General features: G+C 33.8%; 3 protein-coding genes across 3 annotated transcripts; 2 read left to right on the top strand and 1 right to left on the bottom strand.

The window, feature by feature from the left end:
- Nucleotides 1-916: 916 nt before the first annotated feature.
- Nucleotides 917-4,455, top strand: LOC138305907 (uncharacterized). Its single transcript, XM_069246182.1, has 2 exons — nt 917-1,253; nt 3,015-4,455. The coding sequence occupies exons 1-2, from the start codon at nt 1,087-1,089 to the stop codon at nt 3,709-3,711; spliced, it is 864 nt and encodes a 287-aa protein (XP_069102283.1). The 5' UTR covers nt 917-1,086; the 3' UTR covers nt 3,712-4,455.
- Nucleotides 4,456-8,240: 3,785 nt separating this feature from the next.
- On the top strand, nt 8,241-13,892 carry LOC138306262 (uncharacterized). Its single transcript, XM_069246672.1, has 2 exons — nt 8,241-8,493; nt 10,291-13,892. The coding sequence occupies exons 1-2, from the start codon at nt 8,404-8,406 to the stop codon at nt 11,302-11,304; spliced, it is 1,104 nt and encodes a 367-aa protein (XP_069102773.1). The 5' UTR covers nt 8,241-8,403; the 3' UTR covers nt 11,305-13,892.
- A 1,094-nt stretch (nt 13,893-14,986) lies between these two features.
- On the bottom strand, nt 14,987-22,951 carry LOC138306261 (uncharacterized protein DDB_G0283357-like). The gene is made up of 2 exons (XM_069246671.1): nt 22,746-22,951; nt 14,987-17,685 (listed from the first exon to the last, which is right to left on the bottom strand). The coding sequence occupies exons 1-2, from the start codon at nt 22,827-22,829 to the stop codon at nt 15,799-15,801; spliced, it is 1,971 nt and encodes a 656-aa protein (XP_069102772.1). The 5' UTR covers nt 22,830-22,951; the 3' UTR covers nt 14,987-15,798.
- Nucleotides 22,952-24,526: the final 1,575 nt, after the last annotated feature.

Below are 24,526 nucleotides of genomic sequence, written 5' to 3'. Positions count from 1 at the left end.
TATCATAATTTTATTCTTTCAATTATTAATTAAATAAAATACATGTGTATTTAACAATATTTACTACACAAAGATAAACGAAAACCATGATATGACTTCTTATGAAACAAATATGAAGAGTGGATACTGAGATAGTCTATCGGGTACCGGGATTAGGGAGGGAACGGGAGCTTCGATAGGTCGGCGTTGTTCTGTGATTTTATATCCTGAAATTGATTGCTTCTTTTGATTTCATGTTATGCCCTAGTAACTGCCAGGGTCATTAAAGGATTTGCTAGGTTTGTTGGGTGGACGAAAGCCAGCGTATCAAAAAAGAAAAAAGATCGACATTTTGTATATGTAAACCAAAAGTTACTACAATGCCCTTGATGTTTATACGGTGTAAAACAAACCAAAACTAAGCCAAGCCAGATTTGATTGTTCATTCATTATAAGTCTATGAAGTTGCATTCAACTGCAATTATGATTAGACCTATACAAGTAGCGTATATATGTTTATTTCATATATTTAGTATCTGATAGAAAATCGGAGAGTTTGCATACTCACAAAATCGAGAACTGTTTATGTTTTAACACCAATAACGAAAAGTTGGTTTTAATCGCAGGGACTTAAAATTCGCTACATTTGCGGGCAAGTTCTGTAAGTTAAATGTCAACAAATAGTGGAGAGATGAGGAAGAAAACCTGTGTAGCTTGCTAACGTTAAAATCAACACACGCTAGAACATATACATTGTACATGTACTGTTAATTGCAACAGTAGCCTCAAGGAGGTAATCGCGAAATTTATATAGTTATTTAAATCTATACAGTATCGAGAATGTTATCCCACCTTATCGGTCTATAGAAATAGGGCGAGGGTGGTTAACATGCAGTGATGATTTTATATGGCCCGGCTTAAGAGAGCTACTTGTTGCTAACATTGCGAACTGTTGTACAACCGAGAATGCCTTTGTCGATCACTTGACACATCAAACTTAAACTGGTGATTTATCAGTCAATGGAAGGCGAGAAACACTGCATGTTATAAGCAACGTTAGTCGGATTTCCGAATAAAAATCGTCGTTTTCCGGATTAATCCGAGGAAATGATGAAGGCGATATTGGTTCTCCTTGTTGCCGTCCTCTATCGGGAGATAACAGGCGATGATCAATGTGAAGAAATTTTGGCCCCGATGTGTAGGGGATTCTTGAGGTACAGAAAGACAAAAATGCCGAACTTGTTTGGACACACAACGCAGGCACAAGCATACAGGTATGCATATTCTTACATATGTAGCTATTTCTACGTGATGCCATGGATAACGTCCCTTTAATTATGTGACCGGAATCTATTCAAAATTTATTCTTTCACATGTTTATTTTAGAAGTATGTTTTAAAATACACGACAATAATCAGGATGTATTTGAAACATGGCATTTATATTTTGCAAATAGAGATAAACAGTTCGAACGCGTGTCTGTTTGCAAAGCAAAGGTTACATTGTACATATATTAATTAAGTTGATATAATATCCCCATTGCCTATACAATTTTTATAATTTGACTGGATTCTGGGTGTATGTTTTATCTACATTTTGTAAACAACGACTCGATTTAATTCGTTACGTCACTTCTGATTTTCTCAAAAAAGCGACATAATGATTTTAATGGCCCAATACATATGTTAATGGGAATAAAAAAGGAAACAAATATATCTAAAAAATCAAGAAATCAAAGATATGATATTGGATTATAAGAATAAACTTAAATATGTAATATCAAGTGTTGCACTCTGGTTTTCTATATTTTACATCTATGACATAAAAAATCATAAGTATTTTCGTTCACATTCAGCAATAAACCAGCGGATATATATGTTAAGTGATATGTCCCTTATAGCTACATGTATGTTTGCCAAATTGCACAAATTCACGCACATGTGCACATAAAAATATATATTCAAATTTTCTTTCGTGTATACCGCTACACAAAAGAATTGGTCGGTTGATAGCACTCAACGACCCAATACATATGTTAAGATAGTTTAAGACTACCTTACCCGTTTTGCGTGAGGCGTTTTCCATCCTGTTGTGTCTCTTTGTGATACCGGACAACTTCCCCATATTATAGTGTTACCTCGCTGGACCATACGGCTAAAGACACCGAACAGTACACCCTACCCAGCCACATCAAACTGACATTAAACTTAAAGAGTTGACAAACTTCCAGTTATGTTGAACTTCAAGGAGGAGAGAAAACAGTCATGCAGGGATATGTTACATATGTATGATATTTTCTCAGCCAGGAAACAAAACCCGAGCGTTAATTCGTCATAAATATCCTTGAGGGTATAACTATTATGTCGCCCTCTTAAACCATGAAACAGATCTAGAGCATTAACACGATAAGCACTCCCTTGTAATCAAAAAATGAGTTCTAGAACATGTTAAAACGCCCCACCTGAAAGTCATTTTAAAGTGTAGTATTGCAATGTGTGTATAGACGGAAACAAACGAAATAAACAACACTCAGGTCTGTTAGAGTATACAAATATTCGTGACTCGACTCGACTCGCGAATAAACGCGGAAATAAATTAACCCCAAATAGAAGTAATTTACGCTATAGACAACTCACGTTGAATGGTAATGTGGCGTTGATGACCTATTTTTAAGTTTTCATATTATATCATGTCACTATTTTATTTTTTATGATAATGGAACGCTACAAAGCAACGTAAAAATAAATTAACCCGAAATATAAGTAATTTACAGCATAGACAACGCATGTTCTATAGTAATGGTAGTTGATGATATATATTCTAACTTTACCATATTCTAACGTATTACTTTTTTTAATAATAGGTTGTGGCATATTCTGTGACAGAGGGGGCGCTGCTGATCTATTTTTAGTTTTCCATCTTCTAAAGTGTTAGCCATTTGGAAATTCAGGCTGGGACCTATCCTATGATAAAGGAACGTTGATGATTTTTTTAGTTTTAAATATTCTAACGTGATAACCCATTTTTATTTCTAGGAGAATGGAACGCTACTGGGCAAACATGGACTTATCGTGTTCGAACAACTTCCGGTCTACGATCTGTGGTGTCTACTTTCCCGAGTGTAAGACAAAAGGGACCACTGTGTCTGTGAAGTTGCCTTGTAGGGAAGGGTGCCTGTACGCCAAGAAAGAGTGTCGACGCGCGTTCTCATCATACAACATGGCCTGGCCAACAAAAGTTCTCAAGTGTAAACAGCTACCACGGAAGAAATCCAAGAATTGTGTCAAGCCCTACAAAAAGCTTAAGAAACCAAGAGACCGCCAACACAACTTCTGCCAGCCGAATCAAATCGAGTTGTGCAATGGATTTAACATTTCGAAGGTTTCTCTTCCAAATTTCTTTCAGCAGGACGATCCACAAATGATTTCAACAGAATTAGAAAACTATCGTCAGCTCTTGCGGTCCAACTGTAGCCCGAACCTGCGTTTCTTTATGTGCGGGGTATATCAGTCTTGGTGTCCGTCTAACAACAGGCCAATAGTCCTGCCGTGCCGACAGGTCTGTGAAGAGGTTAAAGCATCATGTGAGGCTACCTACCGGAGGTTGTATAACGGACTAAAGTGGCCAGCCAAATTCCAGTGTCATCGGTATCCGCTTCCAAATTCCACCGTTTACCCTTGCAAGGCTAGTGACACGATTACCCCTGACGACGAAGTCCCGTTCAGAGGATAATGATAATATTGTTTCAACATGGATAACAACATAATTAGTTGAATGTCCTCATTTATATTTTCAGGGGAAACTGTTATGACACAAATCCAGAATCACCCTGATGCAGGTTATAAGGTTTTCAGCGCTATCGTTTTGATTTTTTTCACGTGTACAAATAGTTTAGCATTGTTCACTGAAATAAATAATCAGTTTCTGGACTATATGATAGTCAGCACTGTGAATCCGAACTATGTTATTGAACAGGGAAAAAAATAAGCACTCACTGATGGTATGTTTCGTTGTTTTTATTTTCTTGTTTGAGCAGTTTTGTCATTATGAGGATGCAAGGCGTCGATCCAACACGTCAGACAGAACTTAATGCGTGTTTACAACTCTATGGTACGGAACCTTCGAATAGACACGAATTTGATTGTATCATTATATGCAATTTGTATGCTTATTTATTTATATTTTATTCAGATTGAATTTTTTCGATACCAAAACATTCCATTCAGCATAGATGATCTTAATTTAATTTCGTTTAACCATTTTAATTACGTCTCTAGATAAATACGTACCCTGTTTATTACATTGTAATTTCCGTATTAAATCGTAAAGGTGTGGTGATTTTTCTGAAGATGCTAAATAACATAACATTGAACGTACTTTATTGAGCACTTCATATATTTTCAAAAGATGGATTGCATCACCAATTAATATTTGTATATTTTTTACATTTTCGTATTAAATATATTTGAATTGAAATTAATCATTATTATTATCATTTCTTCCTGCTCATTATTTACATGTTATATAAGTACCTCCATAGAGGATAGGTATCGATTGTGAAGTCATTGATTTGTAATTGAAATGCTTGTCGTGTGCTCAGAAAAGTATGACGTTACGCTTGTAAACATGTGATGTAATAATCTTTATGTGCCCACTACGTTTCGTTTCGGAAACGCGGCGGGTTAAAGATCGTGCGGCCTTAGTGAGGTCATAGGTTATAAACTAGGGGTGAAGGACAGGTGTAGTACCAAATTAAAGATAAATTATCTGGTTAGCTGGATAACTAAAACGGTAATTTCAGAAACACATTTTCCCCAAAGTTTGGTCGTTTTATTAGTCGAATCGAGTTACTTCCCCTGATAATAAATTGACATAAATATATTGTCAGACAAGTTAAATATCTATGAACGAAATATATGTATTTGACTAATGTGATATTTACTGTGATGTCGGTAACTTTTGCGGCGATGACATCTTTGCTACTCCTGGCATGAGAAGTCTAAATGATCGGTGAAATTCGCACAACAACAACAAAAAATGGGAGAGCGCATTGTACAGACATCGTTCGCAAATTTATGCGGTATGTGATACGAACCGCACAAATTAAATTAAGTGTGCGATTCGTATACATTTACAATGTACCGTCCGATTGAGATGATCGAACGATCAAAACGAAGCCTTCTCTCTGAAGTACCTGAAAGACTCCGCTTTAAATGATTAAACTCGTTTAATAGATTTCATATTGCATTACACTTACATGTATGGTCTATATTTGTTATACATAAGCGATAATAATATTACGTAATATGTATAAATTACCTCAGAGATAGTGTTTAATGTACAACCTGTCGGAAGATTGGTGCATCAAATGCCGCTTGCACTAGTTTTAAATTCTTGATATATGTTTTTTCACCTACATTCTCTGAATAATCTTGCAATTGAATCAATTAATTGAATTCTGGAATTTATCTTTGATGATAAAACTGCAAATTCGCTACATAATTATATAATAAAACTGTCATTAATCCTATTTTTGAGCAAGGTGTAATGATAATATATTTTATATTTCAACATACCACGTACATGCTGCACCACTTTCTAACAATGTATTCCCTCTCCCCTATTCAGATAGCTTCACTAAAACTCAAGATGTTGTAAATGGCGCCATAAGTGTTCTCTCAGTGTCACAAGCCGTTGGTTCCGACTAATACACGATACATGTTATCCTCGGTCTAATTTAAGTAATTATATTCTACACCACATCGACTTTCTCGTCACTGTGTGTCATACAGATATACCTCATATAACACGTTTGTAAAAATGGGCGTACTTCATTCGTTGTACTTTCAATAATTCTTTAAATGCAGCTAGGTATTCTTTTGGAAAAAAGCGTATCTTGTTAAAATATAAAGTGTTTTAAAGAAATCTGTAGAGCCAGCTGCTAAATAATGCATGATGCATTGTACAATAATTTACATCAATTTATTTTCGCGATACACAAATCTTTGCACTATCTCGATTTAATCTAGATTATAGCCAAGCATACATGTACGTATATCTCAGTTTTATCTCTGTCTAGCGAATGAAAATAATTCGTCAATGCTTAATTTGAATATCCAAATCTATTGATGATAAAATGCATATACATATGTAACTATCGTCTTTTTTAACATTTATCGGCTTGAAACAAATGTTTTATGGTTTCTTTATAACGATGGTTAAAAGCATTTTACTAACTGTAAGATCAAATCAGCATTCAATTAAAAAGTTAGAAATATTTACAATTTGTGCCATTACAGTGTATGTGATACTTTCAATTTACTCCACAATAAAATTCACTTAATTCAGTATTATTGTTTAGAAAACAATTATATTAATGAAACAAAGATGCCTTACGAGTAGATGTACCTGAAGTGTGATGAATGTTACATTACATTTTGATATTGCATTGTATAAGTAAATATACAGATTACACGCTGGTAACCATTGTATGTAACTAAGAGTGTACCCAAAATGGTTAACATTTATTGCACGTCACATCTTTAGGTAGATGCGCTTTATTTTGAATTAGCACAGGAAACTGTCTCTAAAATAATTATAAATGTAAACATAATGTAGAGGAAGATTTGTGTTTAATAATCATATCGCAATTATTGTAAACCGACATTCTGTCAACAGTGATCTTCCTTCGCTTTCTAGATACAAGTTAATCCGCGAAAGTTTATCTCCGCTAACTACCATATTCAACATATTTATTAATATAAATTTCCGTTCAATTTCTCAATCCGCGAATTTTTGAAATCAAAATCGCGAAATTTAGTAGCCGTGAAAGGTTGCTTGTTATCAGTATATATATGAAAGTGACATTATTAAAAATAATAAGAATGTAAGGGATCAGTTGGAGTTAAACTATGACAATGGGCATTATATATTCAAATGTTTCGGTTTAGGTATATTTCACCAAAAATGACCTTTGTGACCCTTAGTCGGGTCAGGGGATCGGCAATGAATTGTTTGGTCAATAACATTTTAGCTACAGATAAATTTCGTCGGAAATGACCTCTTTGACCGTTCATCGGGTTATGAGATCGATAATAAATTATTTGGTCAATAGCATGTTTGCTATTGACAAATTTCACCGAATATTACCTGTATGACCCTTCGTCGGGTCAGGGGAATGGTAATTAATTATTTGGTCAGTAACATTTTTGTATCGTATCTTTTTATGATCCCACCTGTACCGAGGTCAACTGGCCACCGATAAACGACGTCGCTTATTGATTTGTTTATAATGCCGTGTAACTAGCCATAAACACAACCTCTGACCTTTCATTTCCCATCGATCAAAGGGGCTCCCGCAGGATATCTCGACAATCTATTTTTTATCATGGATGTTTGAAAAAAAAACAGTTTTGTTTTACTATATGTATATTCTCTGATTGATGCAAGAAATGTATTATCTATTTTTATGCGTTATTTGATTACAAAAACGAGCATATTGGTAAATAATACATTTATGTTTTTAAGTGGTGTTCTAAGAGCTAGATAATAACAATTACAAATTCTTATTTAATTTCATAAATAGATAAACAGGATATGATTTAAAATAAATAAATACTGAAAGCAGGTTTAGTTCTAGAAACTTCGGAAGGTGTGTAGCATATATTATGTATAAATCAAATTTAAATTTCTTTTGAATTGTAATTAATGTTTAAACCATTTGATAGTCAACGATGTCTATTTTCTTTCGATTAATCTATTCCAATAGGAAATAACGGAAACCCACATAGCCGTCTTTGACCATTCCATAGGTGGACCTATTTTTAAATTTCCATTACCAAATTAAATACGACACTGATATTTAATTAATATCTTTCTCAAGCAACGATTGTTGTTCAATTAATTCATTTTTTGATTTATCTAAAGAACCACATACATGAATTAATTGAAATTCAGCACTGATATCTAGATAACAGCTATCTCATTTAACTATTTTTTTCAATTATTTCAGCTTTCGTTTGAACTAATTAAAAATAATCCCGTCAGAGCCTCATTAGAGCGTTTTATAGACGAGCCAAAACAATATCACGGCCTATTTAGAGTTCATACAGGTAGAACAATCAGAAAACCGTTAATTGATATTACACAACATATACGGAACTCATCGTAACTGATTGATGACAGCCGACGTTACACCGCTGATAATTGTATATAAAAGGCCGAGAGACATCGAATCGATAAGAACTAACCAGCACTTTCTACAAGAACTACCGTAACTTTTTTCGTAACTTTTTTTTCGTAACTTTGTAAATTATTGGAACTTTGCAACAACTACAAGGAACTGTCAACCAAGCAAGACTACCACTACCAACTACCAAGAACATTTTGAACTTCATATTTCAATTTTATACAAGAACAGCACCGATGAAAATGGAGACAATGAAACAGATTCTGAAGATCGCATTATTTCAGTTCTTCGTAACAATCACAATGGCCAGAGTTTTGCCTCAGATGGTAAGTCTATTATTGCAAATTATCGCAAATCATATCCTTTATTATCTATCCTTTGTCTTTTAATCTGTAATTTAGCATTTTCCGCACGACATATGTATGTTTAGGACGGTATATGATAGTTTTACATCAAACTTAAAGTTCATGTAATATCTCAGTAAAATATTATGTTCGTTATTTTTATACTCATGCAATTAACTCCAATTTTCTCAATTAAATTGCCATCATAAATATTATATAAATCACATTGTTTAGGTTTAAAGAAATTTTTTCCTTGCTAAATCATATGTTGGTGTATGATACATTCAGACCGAATCATAATATCAATATCGGGATATTTAAAAAAAAACAAAACAAAAAAAGGTAAAAAATAAAACTATGGTATTTTTAATATATTAATTCATTGTGTTTCCTACACATTGAAATGTTGCCATGTACTAATGGCTTCGTTCAATACAATGTATTTGCACATATCAGCTTTATCATATATATTTTGTTTCATTAACGGCAAAAGCTAAAGAAATTACTAATTTGTATAACGCAGAAGGGTGTCAAGAATAAATTTGCTTAATTTGAACTTACAGTTTTACAAAACCGAAGTATAAATTAGCTTAATCCGATGTTTTGAAGATCAAGATCTTGACAAAGCGTCTGAAATTAATGACAATTTATATAATGACACTAGCATTTGTTATCAGGGAATAGATATATTTTATGCAACAAAGGTTCTGCATACATTTAATCGAATCGAATTTGGTATATCTGATTCATTGAACTAACGCTCTACAGATCGAGCTACATATGTTCTTTCAAGCCCTAAGGTATTTAGCAACAATTAGTATTTTATCTATGATACATTATATAGCTTTGCTATTGATATACAACACCATTTGGATTTAACACTACATAATAAATCATGGTATAATCCATCTACTAACATCTTTGTAAAATGTGAGTAGTTCTATGCACAGCTAAAGAAATACGGAGGGTGTTAAAAATCGCTAGCGAAAAAAATAATTAATCTTATTCTCAGAATCCTATCAGAAAAAGATATGAATATTTGACTCAGAAACACTAATTGAAGAAATATTAACAAAATTTAAAGTGTATTTGAATTAAGCTTCTATTCAATTGGTTTTAGGTATATGATCATGTCATTAGTATTATCATCTCAGTTATATTTCCCTAATGTCGTTTGAAGTAAATATTGATACTATGTGCACATACGATCTCCCACAAATTAAAATCACGCAATGATACACAATGTATGGTATTTATCATTTCGACTACATGACTTGCTCGCAATACTTGCCAGTAATGGTACTTTATTCGTATGAGTTGTCTCTCTTTATATAAAACTTACCATTACATGGACATATAGTGTTATGGTATTCTGTATTTGCATATTACAGAGTTATCTGTCCTTGTGGTGTGGGTAGGTACTGATTGTGACGTCATGTATTTGCGAGCGTAACGTCATACTTTTCGGAGAAAACGGCATGAATTGCGCTCACAAAATACTGACGTAACAATCGGTACCTAACCACAAGGGCAGATTACTCTGTAATATGCAAAGAGGGAATAGTATGTGGTGTTATTCACCTTTGTGTAGAACTTGATTGTGTTACTGTTGTATAAGGAGGATCATTTTTTATCCTTTATTAAATATTTTCTCTTCGATATCAATATAAACGATTGGTTCCATATCAAAAATATTCTTGGATAAAAAAAGCAAAAAAATACGTTTGAATTGAGAAATTAAAATACAAATTTTAAAATTATTTTTCTTGTTTTCCATAGGACCGCCAGTACCAGCCAAGGATCTCCCCGGAATCTCGATTTGGCCCTGGTCCCATATTGACCCCAGTGAAATTCCTTAGAATCTCCAAACTACAGAGCAACCAATTACCATACGAAGGTGACCTCGCCAGGGCAAACGACCTACAAAATGGTGTCAACAATGGTGGGATGCAAACTGAATATTTGGAGCCAATCGCTGCCGCACCCAAGCAAATCAAGATCGAGCTTCCGCGAGGATCAAACAAGAGAGTGTCAATCACCCATAGGTCTGGTAGACGGATCCATCTTACTCTGAGGGGAAGGCAGGATGCCGCGCAGACCAGTCCAAGACAAGTGAGGGTGATGTTTAAAAACAGACCACAGAACGTTGCCATGGATATGCCAGTTAACGATTTTGCCTCCGAGACGCCTTCCTTCCGGACCGCTGAAGCAAGCCAACGTGGAACAAGTAAGATCGTCCTATTCAGAAACAACCAGCAAAATAGGGCACCTCAGCGAGTCATCGTCAGAAGTGGCGCCGGAAGTGGAAGTTCCAACAGGCGTGTTCTAAGGATCCGTTTTGTCCGAAACAATAACAATGACGTCATCCAAAGGGGAACACCTCGCTCAGAGATAACCATGCCTTCTGTTAATATTGGACAAGCTAGTAGAATGAACGCCAACGTGAACATCGAGGCAACTTCTGGTTTAGCTCAAGATCAAGGCCAATCCATCATTCAAAGTCAACTTCAAGAGCACATCAATGGTCAAGTTTTGGCTGAAATCAAAGGAAAAATTGAAAGTTTGCTTCAAGGTCAACTCAAAGGTCGCTTCCAAGAAAAACTCAATGGAGAATCCCGAGTAAACCCCATTGGTAAAGAAACATCATCCCCCATTCCCGTAGATGTGGTTGATATTGAAGAGCCAGAAATCACACCTTCTCAAAACGGCAAAGTCGTAAAACCTTCATCAAGTCCCAAGACGAAAGAGCAGCCAACAGCCTCACCTGTAGATGCCGAAGCTGAGGAAATATAACTATAATATTTTAGGGTAGAAATCACAAAAAGTTTAATGATGATATTATCTTTTTAAATCTTTTCAATTCGGTTAAGACCTTTCTTGGTTAATTTCGAAGTAAGAGGTTTTCCACCTTGCTCAACCAAGAAAGATTTTATTTAACCGATGACAGAACGTCATTATTATATCCATCACAGTTGCGTTGATTGACAGAAGTGTCCATTCATTACATGATTTATCCAACATTAAGTAACATCAAGGATTTGAAACAATTTGCTTGATATTTTTAGGTTATTGTAACAGTTCCACTATTCTTCCGTACTATGGTAGTTTTTTGTACGAATTTGCTGATTAATTCCTATTTTACTCTCGTGCTGGTCATGAAAAAGTAACTTGTTAAGTTTTGTTTAAAAAACAATTGAATAATAAATTATTCATCATAAATATGTCTTGTGTATTTAGTTAAAACATCATCATAATTAATGATGTCAAATGATTTTAGAAATCATACCTTTTTTAGATACACTGGTTACTTACTGTACACCAATCTATTTTCGTCTTAACAATATTTCTTGTGTTTGTTTATCTCAACATATTCGTGAATACATAAATACGCGATCAAAAGCTCCGACATCCTCGACATTCCAGGGGTTACTATCTCTGACAACATATCCACCCCTGGATTATTATATAGTAAAACTGGGGAGACCAGAGTCGACACAGTTAATTTGATCACTGTGGTTGACTGCGTTGCTTTGAAATAGGATGTCGCTCTCTCTGTAATCTTCATAGGCGGGCTTATGTTTTTTTTTCTCCTGAACTGCCTCAAGTTTTACTATACCATAGCCCAAATGTGTATATGACGTCATAAATAGTAGCCCCTGCAGCACCGAGATCTGACTGACAAACGTGCATTCATACGTATATGTTTAAACACTTATTCGCGTATATATATTAAATATTTTTTATAGATTTCGTCTGTAAGGATTTTTCTTTAAATTTATCATATCATTATTAATATAGCGATATTACGGAAAAAAATAGTTAGCAGTATTATTCTGAACAATACGCAATTACAATGGAGACAACCGATATAGGACTCATCGACATATTTGTTATTCCATGACGTCTCTAAATGACTTAAGTATGACCTCTATGTCAAGTACCTAGTATTCAACTTATAGTGAACTCCCGGTTTGATTAAAATACAGACCCTTCTTGGCACAAACGGAGCTTTATCGTCCATATAATGTACAAACATTGTAAACAACGATAAGGCTATGTATTTTAATCAGATCATACATCTTAGTTACCAAACCCATATATTTATTCCATATATATATATTTTCCCCTACGAAAGACACAAACCATTAAAACTATAACTTGTACAGTAACATAAATCAATTAACGTCTTGTAACAATTATTTGAATGATACTAAAACGATGTCAATTAGGAAAAAAATAGTTTTTCAAAAATGCAACCAACGAAATCATGGAAGTTTTAGTTTTTCCTCGTCAATTATTTTCATTCAATTCGCTTTTTGTTTTGCTAATTTAGTCGAGCAAGTTTTACGAATTTAGAAACAAATGAGCTTCGAATCAAACCAAAAACTGTTAAAGGGTAGAATGGGTGACGCAATTAACAAAATACGTTTATATGGCTTTATATTGATATGCTATGTAAGGGAAAAGTTATTATATAATATCTGGTATTCTTGTTTTCTTCAACATACTTTGTATTGCAATGAAATATTGGAAAATCAAATTCGCTGACAGAAAATTACAGCGATTAAATTTTGAAAGTAATTTGAATTAACGAATCTCAATTCACAAAAGTGTCAGTCAAGAGTATAGCACACATAACATAGATGTTGTACATAAAGAAAGATTATAACAAAGAAGAAAAGGTTCGGCATGGAAATACTAAATTATATAATGATATCATGACAAAACTGCATTGGTTTGCAATACATATTTCTACACATATTAAATGTATATAATGGTTAATAGAACATTATATTAACCTCTCTCAAAACTATGTCGGAACAAAAGCTACACAGTTTGTAATATTAGTAATAAAATCTGTCTGTGGACGCTGTGTAGTTTACGCATGCGCAGACCTTCCAAAACAGAACCTAGGGCGAAAATACCTTGTACGGGTAATTAAACCATCATTCGGCCTTGGTATTGTAGGGACAATCGGACAATAATTACCTTTTGGTTGGCGGCAGCTTAGTTCGGCACCGTCTTCTGACTATTGTGTAGGCTTTATAAATGCATTTTACATGTTGTATCTCAATACAAAGTCGGCGCCTGGAGTATTATTTCTAAATTTCTAGAAACATCTATAATCCCAATTCCCACGAGAAAAGTATGCACATATGATCCCATATTATCGTCTTGTTGAATTTAGATGTTATCTGAAAATCGTATTTATTTTAGTTTTCCTTTTTATTATATTCATTTATATTTTTATCTTTATCTTTTTTATTTCATCATTCATTGATTAAATTGATTGATGTTTCATTTTAAAGGGTGTATTTATATTTACAGAATGATTTTACAGCAACTGCATTATACAAACAAAGAATAAAATCAAGATTCGATAAGCAAATTGTTGACGTAAAATATCAAATTTTGCAACATAAGGTTTTATGTTTATAATTCATCTGTGATGAAGTAATATACAGTACGATGATACATCTAATTTTGTATGATTATTTTCTTTGATTTTTCAAAAAATAATTAAGTCGTTATGCAGTCGTTTTTAAATTTAATATATGCTAATAGTATGTACGACGTTTTTGGGTAAATATTTTAAAGCAGATCGGGAGAAACAATGACAAAGAAAATTAATGAAAGATATATAAAAATATATAATCGTAAATTAAAAATAGTCAATGGTTAATATTTCCACGATACACTTATTCAATGAAATGTAACCATTAAATCATAAGTGCATACTTTTTTCATAAATTTGGGTTTACAGACGGGGATCTGCAATCAGCAGAATCGGTTAAGACGTTTTATTGATCGAGATTAAATTTACGATGATCAAGACAGCTGACACCCAAATACAAAAACTCGTATATGCATTTTGAGTTTAAAGTGAACTGTCGGGCAACGATGGCTAAAGTCGGTAAAAATGGTGTGAATGTATCCAGTATAATTTCTTATGAAATAGAAATAGAATATCTGTCGTCAAAATCTGTCTGCGTACGAAGAAATTAAATTTAAGTATAGAAATCCTAAAACGTCCTTCCGGCTGACTATGTCGGTGGTTACATTTCCACGCAGCCTCGCTTTCAATGCTTCAACTTTTATTTATTTCAACGGTCAGAACTGGGAAATGTAAGCAGACTTTGACCGTCGTATTAATATGTGAGAACTTTTGGAAGGCCAATGAACGCATTTAGACTGGTTTTCTTTGCCCGACTATTCACTTTAATGTTTTTGCCTCACATTAAGTTGTAAATGCATTTGATTCAAAAGAAAAATATTAAAAACTCAATTGATGATGCTCAAAACAGTTGACACTTAAATACAAAAAAACCTGTTTATGCATTTGGGCTTAATTCGTTTGTTCCGCAATTAGTTCTGACTATATATGTATATCTGATCCGGAAGGATGATATCTTTATTTTCATGTACTAAGTTTGTGTGGAAGTGATATTGCAATTATACGAATAAGTGTAAATAATTAAAAGTAGATTGTTAGTTTTATTGTTTCTTTCTTTCTAAAAATATATAACAATACACGATAAAATTATGTAACATTACAAAATATACAATTGCAATATCTATACAATACATCAGTTCTAGCTTAAGGATCTTTACTCATATATGAGGGATGTTCTTTTCTCTTTTAAAATAATTTTTTGAAGTCAATTATCAATTCAGTATCTTATTGAGGTCAGCGTATGCAACATCATTTTACAACATGTTATAAACCAAATTCCTTTCGCTTGCTATTTATTTTCGCGAATTTCGCGATCGAGGTAAATTTGCGAAAATTCATCTCCGCAAAGGTATATCTTCAATAAATCTTGCAAATTTGACTTCAAAGATTCAATTAAAATATGCGAAACTTAATCTTTGCGAAAATAATTTGATACGGGAATCGCGAAATTAAGTAACCACGAAGGAAAGTTGGTTTACATTATGCTATTGCTTGCATCCGTATAGCCAATTATTTTCGCGAGGCAACATTTTCGCAATTTGAACCAAAAAAAAAAGAAGAAAAAAATCGCGGCTTTTAATTTTGGCGAAATCTCGAAACATCATCCCCTCGGAAATAACCGGCTATTCGGTATATCAGTGTCACCATAAAAATCTAAATATTTAATGATTGATGTATGACTACCTTAGTTGATATATGAATAAAATATTTCTTAACACATATACTCTGGATCTTTTTCTAATAAGGTTTCGTCGATAACCCCTCAGTACCAGAATATTTTATCAATATGATATACACCGAAACGGACGCATTTAAGTCATTCCAATTTCTATTTACACCAGGATCACAGAGTTGGCTACAGTTGTTGTAGGTGGTAGCAGTGGCTTGGTTGGTTTAGTTGGAACTGGTGTAGTGGTTGTTAATCCTTCCTGTTCCATTTCCATTTCTAATTCTTTTTCCGGTGCTTGTTTACTCGTGCCTCCATTCCCATTTCCGTTTCCGGTCGCTGTCGTTGACTTACTATTCTGTTTAACACTGTTTGCATTATTAATTGTATCTGTCTGTTTACCTTTGCTAATTGTTAGACTCGATATTTCTTTTCCATTCTGATCCACTCGAGAGAACTGAATTGCACCACCAGATCGTACTAACACCGGCATGCCATAGCCACTAGGAGCAACTTGAAGTTCGTTAGTAGCAGTCTGTGGTGACTGAGATTGAATCGAAATTGGCGCCCGCTGGTTTATAGTGATGATTCGCCTTGGAGCCTGTTCGACTCGCCTTGAAGGCTCTTCAACTTGACTTTGAGCCTGTATGATCTGGCGAGGGGCTGTCATAATGAGTTCCGGAACAATATCAAGTTCGGAATTAATTAAAAACCGTGACAGTTGTGGCGTCCCCTCTTGCCCGCCTACAGATGATAAAACTGAATTAGCTAGTTTGACTGAAGCGATCTTTGAGGCTAGTCCTATGATATTGTCGATGTCCAGGTTTTCCAGCCCGCCTTCCAGAGAATCTCCGACTATTCGGATCTGCTGTTGTTGAACTTGTTGCTGCCTCTGTCTCTGCTGAGAAGTCTGCAAATGTTGACGACGCATACTAAAACGTGAAGGAGAAACGATAATGCGTCGGCCATTTTGAACCACAACTCGCTTGCCACTACTAGAAATACCTCTCGGAATTCCTCCATTTCTACGTCTGATATTAGACTGCATGCCCGAGGAGACCGGAAATGATGAGTGCCCCATCGCTGTTCTCTGTGGTGTTCTTTGTATTATATTTTGTCGGTTATTAAACCTTCCCGAATTCCTTGAATGTTGAATTGCTCCGTTGTTTGTATGAAATAGTCCATTAGTCCTTCCCATATTCGTCCTGGTATTTCCATTACTAGTCCCGGCGTTGCCATGGTTAATGGTATTTGACATAGAAACACTTCGGCCTTTTGAAGACCCTGATGATGACATTGTTCTAACATTAGGGGTACGTTGTGATGCGCCTCTACTATTAGATGTCATAGATCTGGTGTTCGATGGGATTGCCCTTGGAGCTTGTGTCTGACCCTGTGTCTTTCGGAATTTCGAATGGACGGTATTTTTACTATTTCGAACCATCCCGGTTGCTGATCCATGATTTGTACTCTTGCCATGACCCAAATTGTTAGCCGACCCAATCTTGGAATGCATCTGCACGTTCCTTGACAAGTGCTGCGCACCTCCTGAGTTAGCGTTCCCATGACCACCATTTCCAGAATTGGATTGGCCACTACTATTAATGTTTACCATCTTATTTGACCTTCCTCTAGTAATGCTAGATGGACGTCCAACAATTTTCCTCTGAAGACTACTGATTTTATTTCCTGTATTACCCACACCAGCACGATTTCCTCCAGTCGCCATAGTCTTTCCATGTTGTTTGCCTTTTGTCTGTCGCGTTATCAAATTATTTTTTCTAACAGCATTATTCACCGTCGTTCCAACTCGACTGTTTTGTTGTATACTATTCCCAAATGGAAGTACTTTCCTTAGCCCTTGCCGTAAACTATTCCCAATCACTTTGCTTTCTTTTGCGCCGATAATACCGCCTATTCCAACAGATTTTCCATTCGTTATTCCAGCAATGTGGTTGTTGCGGTTACTAGCATGGAATGTTTGAATAGAGTTACCTCCCGTGTTACCCTGTCTCACTGTCGTTCTGTTAAACCGTGAACTTCTCCCGTCCACCTGAAAATACGAAAATATTATTTTCAAATTGATACGAAAACTAATTATACACAGCAAGACCAATATACCTAGATTGATACGAAACTGAATATTTGAAATATATCAGTAAATTTGTTAAAAACAAGTGATACCCTCAATTAGTTACTGAAGCAATAGATCGTTGTTGTTTTTCTTTTGAAGAAGTATGTAAATTACACATTTTATTTTGTGGTTTTTTTTTCGAGTAATATTAATACAAAAAGTTTTAAACATAATTATTATTAAAGGAATAATTTGAATAGTTTTTTTATGTTATAGAGATATACCACAAACATTTGAGTGTATTCTAAAAATAGTGTGAAGCGGTTTATAATCAGAGTACACTAAGATTTTTGTCTTTTATCTACATAACATAAAACATATATTCAAACAAATCCTTATGATTCAATTTACTAATGGTAATCTATTCAAAGTTTCAAATTCTTGTTTGGGACTTTTTTTCTATTAGATGATTATCTCAGCCAATCAAAACGACGTTATAAACGTTGACACTGTGTATTCTTTTATGGGTTGATGAAGGTACTTTAGCGCGAATCGAAATGCTTGTTACGAGCAAACTTGAATTATATAAACTGTGTTTAACCGAAGTTGGCACACCCTCCAAAAATTACCATTTTTAAAGAGATAAACTAGCACAAAGAGACAAACAGAGAAAAGGTTTATAGTGATTATGGCCATTGTTTTAGAGCCCACATCTAATTGTGATTATGTTTTTTTCACTGTTTATATGTACAGGAAGCAGCCATAATCATCCAGTGACCAATATCTAACATATGGAAAAATAAAGAGAAAGAACTGACATGGATGTCATTTTCTCTCTGTTTCTATATTTAGAAAGCAGCATTTCTTATTTAGTACAGTTACGCGGGACCAATATCTCACTTTAGGAAACATAATAGGTGCGGCAAGTATCTATCTGTAGCTATAAATAGGTGCGGCAAGTATCAATACAGTATGCGATCAATACCTTATACATGGAAACGTTTGTCATGATCACCAGCCAAAACGAAAAGTCAACGACATAACATGTGTTTTTATATGGAAGACATTGTCTGTTTTTTCTGATGACTAGGAAGTACTGACTGAAAGAATTAAAGACACATTGATATGTTATAACCCAACTTTCTTTCGCGTGCGTTTTACTTTTCGCGAACTTTGCGATGCAAGTAAACTCATGAATTAACATATTCCTTATTAAGTTTGAAAAACATGTCCAACGTTTTTTTTTAATTTTCTGACATCGTAGATAGTTGTATACTGTACTTTCAGTTTTCCGATTATGCATATTACAGAGTTATCTGCACTTGCGGTTAGGTATTGATTGTGACGTCATGTGTTTGCGAGCGTAACGTCAACGGTTCGGAGAAAACGACGTGAATTGCGCTCACAAAACAATGACGTAACAATCGATACCTACCCGCAAGGGAGCTATCTCTGTAATATGCACAGAAAGAACAGCTATAACATTTGTTTTTTATTTATTCATCGAGTAAGAGAAAGTAACCAAGTGTATATCTCTTGTTCATTGTGGATATTTGTTTGATATAGATTTTATCAAATTCAGTTTGATTCAGTTAAAATGTAAAAAAGGTGGCTATATACACATTACAGTAATAGCTTCAATCACTTTAGTACGTATTCCTTGTTTTATATGCGCTTGTTTTTGGGATAATGCGGTATGTTCGTGATATATTTACAAGTGATAGTAGAAATAGTGGAATCATTGCTTATTGTACTATATTGCACGTCGCATTTGTGGACGGAATCTATTCGGGGCAAGGTGGGATGCGGGGTTCGCGGTTCTCTAATATCACTAAATACAATATTAACAAATCAACAAAGTTTTTATTGTTTAAATGCTATTAATGATTTATTCTAAAATGATTTTGAGTATAATCGTTTGAAAGTTGTGCCATTTTGAACAAGGTATGACAGGGTATAATGTCTTGGCTCCCTGTTTTTATAAATAAATCCAATGTTGCTTGACTTGTAAAAATCCTTTTCATTGACTAAAATTTACTTTTTCAGCCCATACAAACATATATGACGTTGTCGTTTACATTGTCACTTTAGAATGACACCTGCAACAGATTTCTTAATTCACAAGTGATAATGATACTTGATTTTTCTTCGCTGAAAAATGTTCCTCACTTAACTTATAATTTTGATTAAACAGATTATCTGAAGTAGATTGGATTATACGTATAAGTTGGAATGTATAATTAATTTGTTATGTTAGAGTGATGTGATACATGAATCTGAGTGTAATCCCACCATACATACATTGTGTATACCCAGATATTTGTGATATATTTTTATTACGTGTATATAACAACATAAATTCTTAAATATTTCAAACTTATAATTTACATTCAGTGATAATGTTTCATTTCATATTCAAATATCAATTTCTCTATTTCGCTGTTCATAATTCTCAGTAAATGTAGAAACTGCTTGTGTCGCAAATTGAAAAAAAAATGGAATTTTTCTCAAATCAGTGATATTGTATTTATCAGAATGTATGTCTAGATTTATGTGCCATGAGTAATAATATATTCATGGAACTCCGATCACCAATGCATCAGATCAGCCGTGAAGGAGCCGACCGTGTGATTGGGTTTCCGGTTTTTAGCGCCATTTGCTACGATTGCCACATAAACCTGCCAGTATGTCAGTTAGACAACTAACCATGTGATGCGTTTTATTACATTGACGAATCTGTATCGGAACTGATACACCTACAGGATCCCTTACAGATGTATACTCAGGGAACACAATATACAGCACAAAACGATATTATTGATGCTAGTAATATATAGTCAATATAGTTGGATTCAATATCAATGTATATAATTATAGTATTCTATATATATTCAATATAGTTGGCGTTACTTTCAATGTACTTTAGTATTATCTATATATAATATATTTTGAATCAATGTCAATGTATAACTTATATGTCAGTTGCAATATACAGTCAAGCCTGTCTGTAATTTATAAAATTACCAAAGGAAAATGTTAATAAACATACGTGATACTAATTTCATCAATATTAATAGTATTAATGCAATATTGATAATAGTATTATATTTTTGATATTGTTTAGATCAATATACTTATACATAATTATCTGTCAGTTGCAATGTATAGTCAAACTTGTCTATAAAAAACATCAAGGAGACAGCAACCCTAGCTATAAGCTTATATGTTACCTTACACAAATACACTCAGCAATAACAATTTAATACTAATATGAATCAATGTAAATAGACATGTCTGTCGGTTGCAATTTACGTCAAACTTGTCTGTAAAGAACATATACTGGACTTAAAAACTACCAATAAACTTAGACACGTGCATTCATTAAAGATACTATAGTAGAAAAACGTATCATTTAAAAAATAATTTCAAGAATTTTTTTTCGGAGGTACAAACCAAATGTGAGTTTAGACTTGATATTTATTACGAGAGTAAACTCATATTTTGCTTCAATTTTCCACTCTTACTAATTCAAAATTCGGTCCAGGACTGTTTTATATGAAATCACTACGCCGCGGTATCATAACAAACATTTGATGGCGGTTTGTTTTTAGCGATTCATCATTTCCCGTGCAAAATGCGAACGAACTAACTGGTACACATAGAGTATATTATTCATATTTTACATTTGAGTTTGAAAAACCATTAAGTACTGTACTTATTAAGGCAAAGACCGTAATATTTATTTCGTATCAATATATAAATACTATATTGCTGCTTTTATTCATGGGGATTATATTTGGGATAAATAAGCGATTTAGTTAATTGTCACAAAACTAAATACTGACTAAATAGAAAGAATGGCAATTACTCTGTATACATATTACTGTTTAAAAGTGGCAAATGCACAAAATAATTACCGGTCTTAATTCTGCTTATCGAAAACACAAGTTACGTCCGTTTATGTTTCATTCTAGTTAACATAGGATATATATGAAAATAAAGGAAACCGAATCATAGGTCAGATGATTATATGTGATAAATAAAGCGAGTGTTGGCGCAAACATCATTTAACAAAAAACTGTTGATACAACTGTAGAAGACCTGGAAACTATACACATTTCTGCCGAGTGGCCCGAGCAGTACATCGAATCATTCATCTTCTTAAATGTTTGGTGAAGGCATAGAATATATAATGGAAATCTAGTGAATACATTTAATGCAAGGTTCTGAGAAATCTCATTTTAATAAATAATGAATGGATAACCTTAGTATCAATTATTGATATCCGTAGATTCCCTATCCATATTTCAATGTTTTGTTTAAAAGTGAACTATCATTTTCGCGCAGCATCTTTTCACTCATATTTGCTTTGTAAAAGAAATAACGATCGTAGATTAGTTGTGAAATACTCTCAGAAATATTTGTTACCATATCTTACATTATACTTAAAACACCTTTTTTTAAGATTTATGTAATACTGCTGATATCCAAGAGAGGACTACAATGTTTCCAATTAATACTGTCGTTTTACAAAAGCTATTTCCAGTATCGACATAAAGGTACTAAATTAAACAGGTGTGGTTGTTTATGAGATGTTGCAAGTATCATGTATGTAATACTGCTGATATCCAAGAGAGGACTACAATGTTTCCAATTAATACTGTCGTTTTACAAAAGCTATTTCCAGTATCGACATAAAGGTACTAAATTAAACAGGTGTGGTTGTTTATGAGATGTTGCAAGTATCATGTTACCAATACGTATTAATTTGAAAAATAGACACGACTTTTGTAAAAACGTAATATTCCAGGACAATATTTATATAAATTTGCGTGCAAATGTCATTCTAATACTTATATTTCCTCTCAATTGCGCGTTAGAATTGCTGATTTTTTTCAGTTTTACGTCAAAATACAGAAATATAATATTCTAAATACGTCACAATTACGCTTGCCAGAAAGAAGAAAAAAACGTGAGTTGATGATTGATTACATCATACCGCTGCTTAATATTTACACGAGGCAGATTAAACAACTTACCGTGTTCGTTATGGCGCAAGAAGTTCTTACTATAAACAAACAAAAAAGGCACAAAATTATCACACGGTATCTTGGCGGCACCATGATGTGTATAGACACCCAGTAGAAGTCCTTTTTGGGTAAATGTACCCCTTTAAAAAGGGTCAGACTAAAGTCTTATCCTTCCACAGTTGTGCCACACAAGCCCTTACTTCCGTGCATGCTTTCTGCTATCTTGACCAAAACCTGAATAATTTTATCATAAAATGTGAGTATTCGGTATAGAGCGGCTGGGAGATTTATCTATGATATGACCCACATTGGTGAGTAGGACCGCGTTTGGGAGCCTATTGGTGTGTATTGGGCCTCGCAATAACCGCAGAAATACATGAATCGTGTTTTTACTGCAGCCTTGTATTGACAGATATGTCATTTTACTCAAATACACGCAGGCCTTGTTACATGTATCACGAAGTCAGAAAACTCCATCTATCATCGGTAACTCTAAACGATTACGTTTTTGTACCGTATTGCTAGTGCATAATATCGTTCATAATTAGTCGGAAATGCAAAATCATCAAATCGCATCTATCATCGGCAACTTTGTTTTTTTTCGAAGTGAACAACATCGTTCACAATTATACAGAAAAAAATAAACGTGATACCATCCTATTGCAACCCCGAAGACCTATACTAAGCGACTTATATTTAATCGTTCAAAACAGATACATACGTAATGTATCATCGTTGATATTTTTTTCAGAAAAAATAGACGTTATCAAACCACATCTAACCATCGCTAACAATAATAAATTAATTTGTTAACAATTTAAGTTAATAGTATCATTTAAAATCTATTGTTGAAGTACAATCAGCATATCGGATGTATTATCACATATTCTAAGCTATTTAGTGTTTTCTGTCGTTAAAATAGATAACAATAATATTCATCCCAATGTTTATAATTATTAAGAAATGCGATATACTTGGCAAATAAGTACAAATTACTCAAAATTGAAAAATTCATGGGATTTATTTTTAAGCGTATAAAGTGGAATGCATCGTTCGTGGTTGTCTGGAATCACAAGTCATTAAATGATGTCAATTTGTTTGCGTTTGGAATAAATAACATTGTTCTTCATTGTGATCGTATATTTTGTATTTATTTGTTGTTTTTAAACTAACAGTCGGCTGTGTCGATTTTTTTAACATTCTGTGCTTTAATGGAAATATGATACGATGCTTCACACTTAATCGGAAAATTAAGGTTTATTTTTATTTCAACAATAAGTAGAGATAATCATTTTATTATCAAAATTGATGATTAATGATTACATTCTAATTGAAACATGATATTTGATCAGTTTACCTTTTTATGACAGGAAACAAAATCCACAATTTGTGCATTGAAATACCGTAACGATGACGGCAACAATTGACACAACTAAAACAAAAAACTAAAGTTAAAATTAATTACTAAGACTTCATTTCAACAAAGGTTTATGAAAAAAAGTTTTGCAAACCATTGCTCTAAAATCTAATGATTAAACAAATACACTTTAAAGTATTCCCATACTCTGATTGATTAATACAAACAGACAATTAGGAATACAAAGAGAGGAATTGACCTGTCGCCAGGTGTAATATAGTCACGCCCCGTGCTCGCAAACGCACGTGTACCTATCCAATGGCAAAACATCCAAAATACGAGGTCACGTGAGGTTTGATTTATAACTGGTTATTTGTCAATTCATAGCAATATAGTCTGCTTAGTAATAAACTGTAAAACAATCTGATATGCA

Source organism: Argopecten irradians, chromosome 13 (genome assembly GCF_041381155.1).
Source record: "Argopecten irradians isolate NY chromosome 13, Ai_NY, whole genome shotgun sequence".
Classification (NCBI taxonomy): domain Eukaryota; kingdom Metazoa; phylum Mollusca; class Bivalvia; order Pectinida; family Pectinidae; genus Argopecten; species Argopecten irradians.
This window is presented reverse-complemented; position numbering and strand designations above follow the sequence as displayed.

What these genes read in the sequence shown, in the direction of transcription:
- LOC138306261 (XM_069246671.1), bottom strand. Translation starts at nt 22,829, where the DNA reads ATGGTGCCGCCAAGATACCGTGTGATAATTTTGTGCCTTTTTTGTTTG. An exon ending in CTTGCGCCATAACGAACACG is followed by an intron (nt 17,686 to 22,745) that starts GTAAGTTGTTTA and finishes TCGTATTTTCAG; the next exon opens with GTGGACGGGAGAAGTTCACG.
- LOC138305907 (XM_069246182.1), top strand. Translation starts at nt 1,087, where the DNA reads ATGATGAAGGCGATATTGGTTCTCCTTGTTGCCGTCCTCTATCGGGAG. An exon ending in ACGCAGGCACAAGCATACAG is followed by an intron (nt 1,254 to 3,014) that starts GTATGCATATTC and finishes TTTTATTTCTAG; the next exon opens with GAGAATGGAACGCTACTGGG.
- LOC138306262 (XM_069246672.1), top strand. Translation starts at nt 8,404, where the DNA reads ATGAAAATGGAGACAATGAAACAGATTCTGAAGATCGCATTATTTCAG. An exon ending in CCAGAGTTTTGCCTCAGATG is followed by an intron (nt 8,494 to 10,290) that starts GTAAGTCTATTA and finishes TGTTTTCCATAG; the next exon opens with GACCGCCAGTACCAGCCAAG.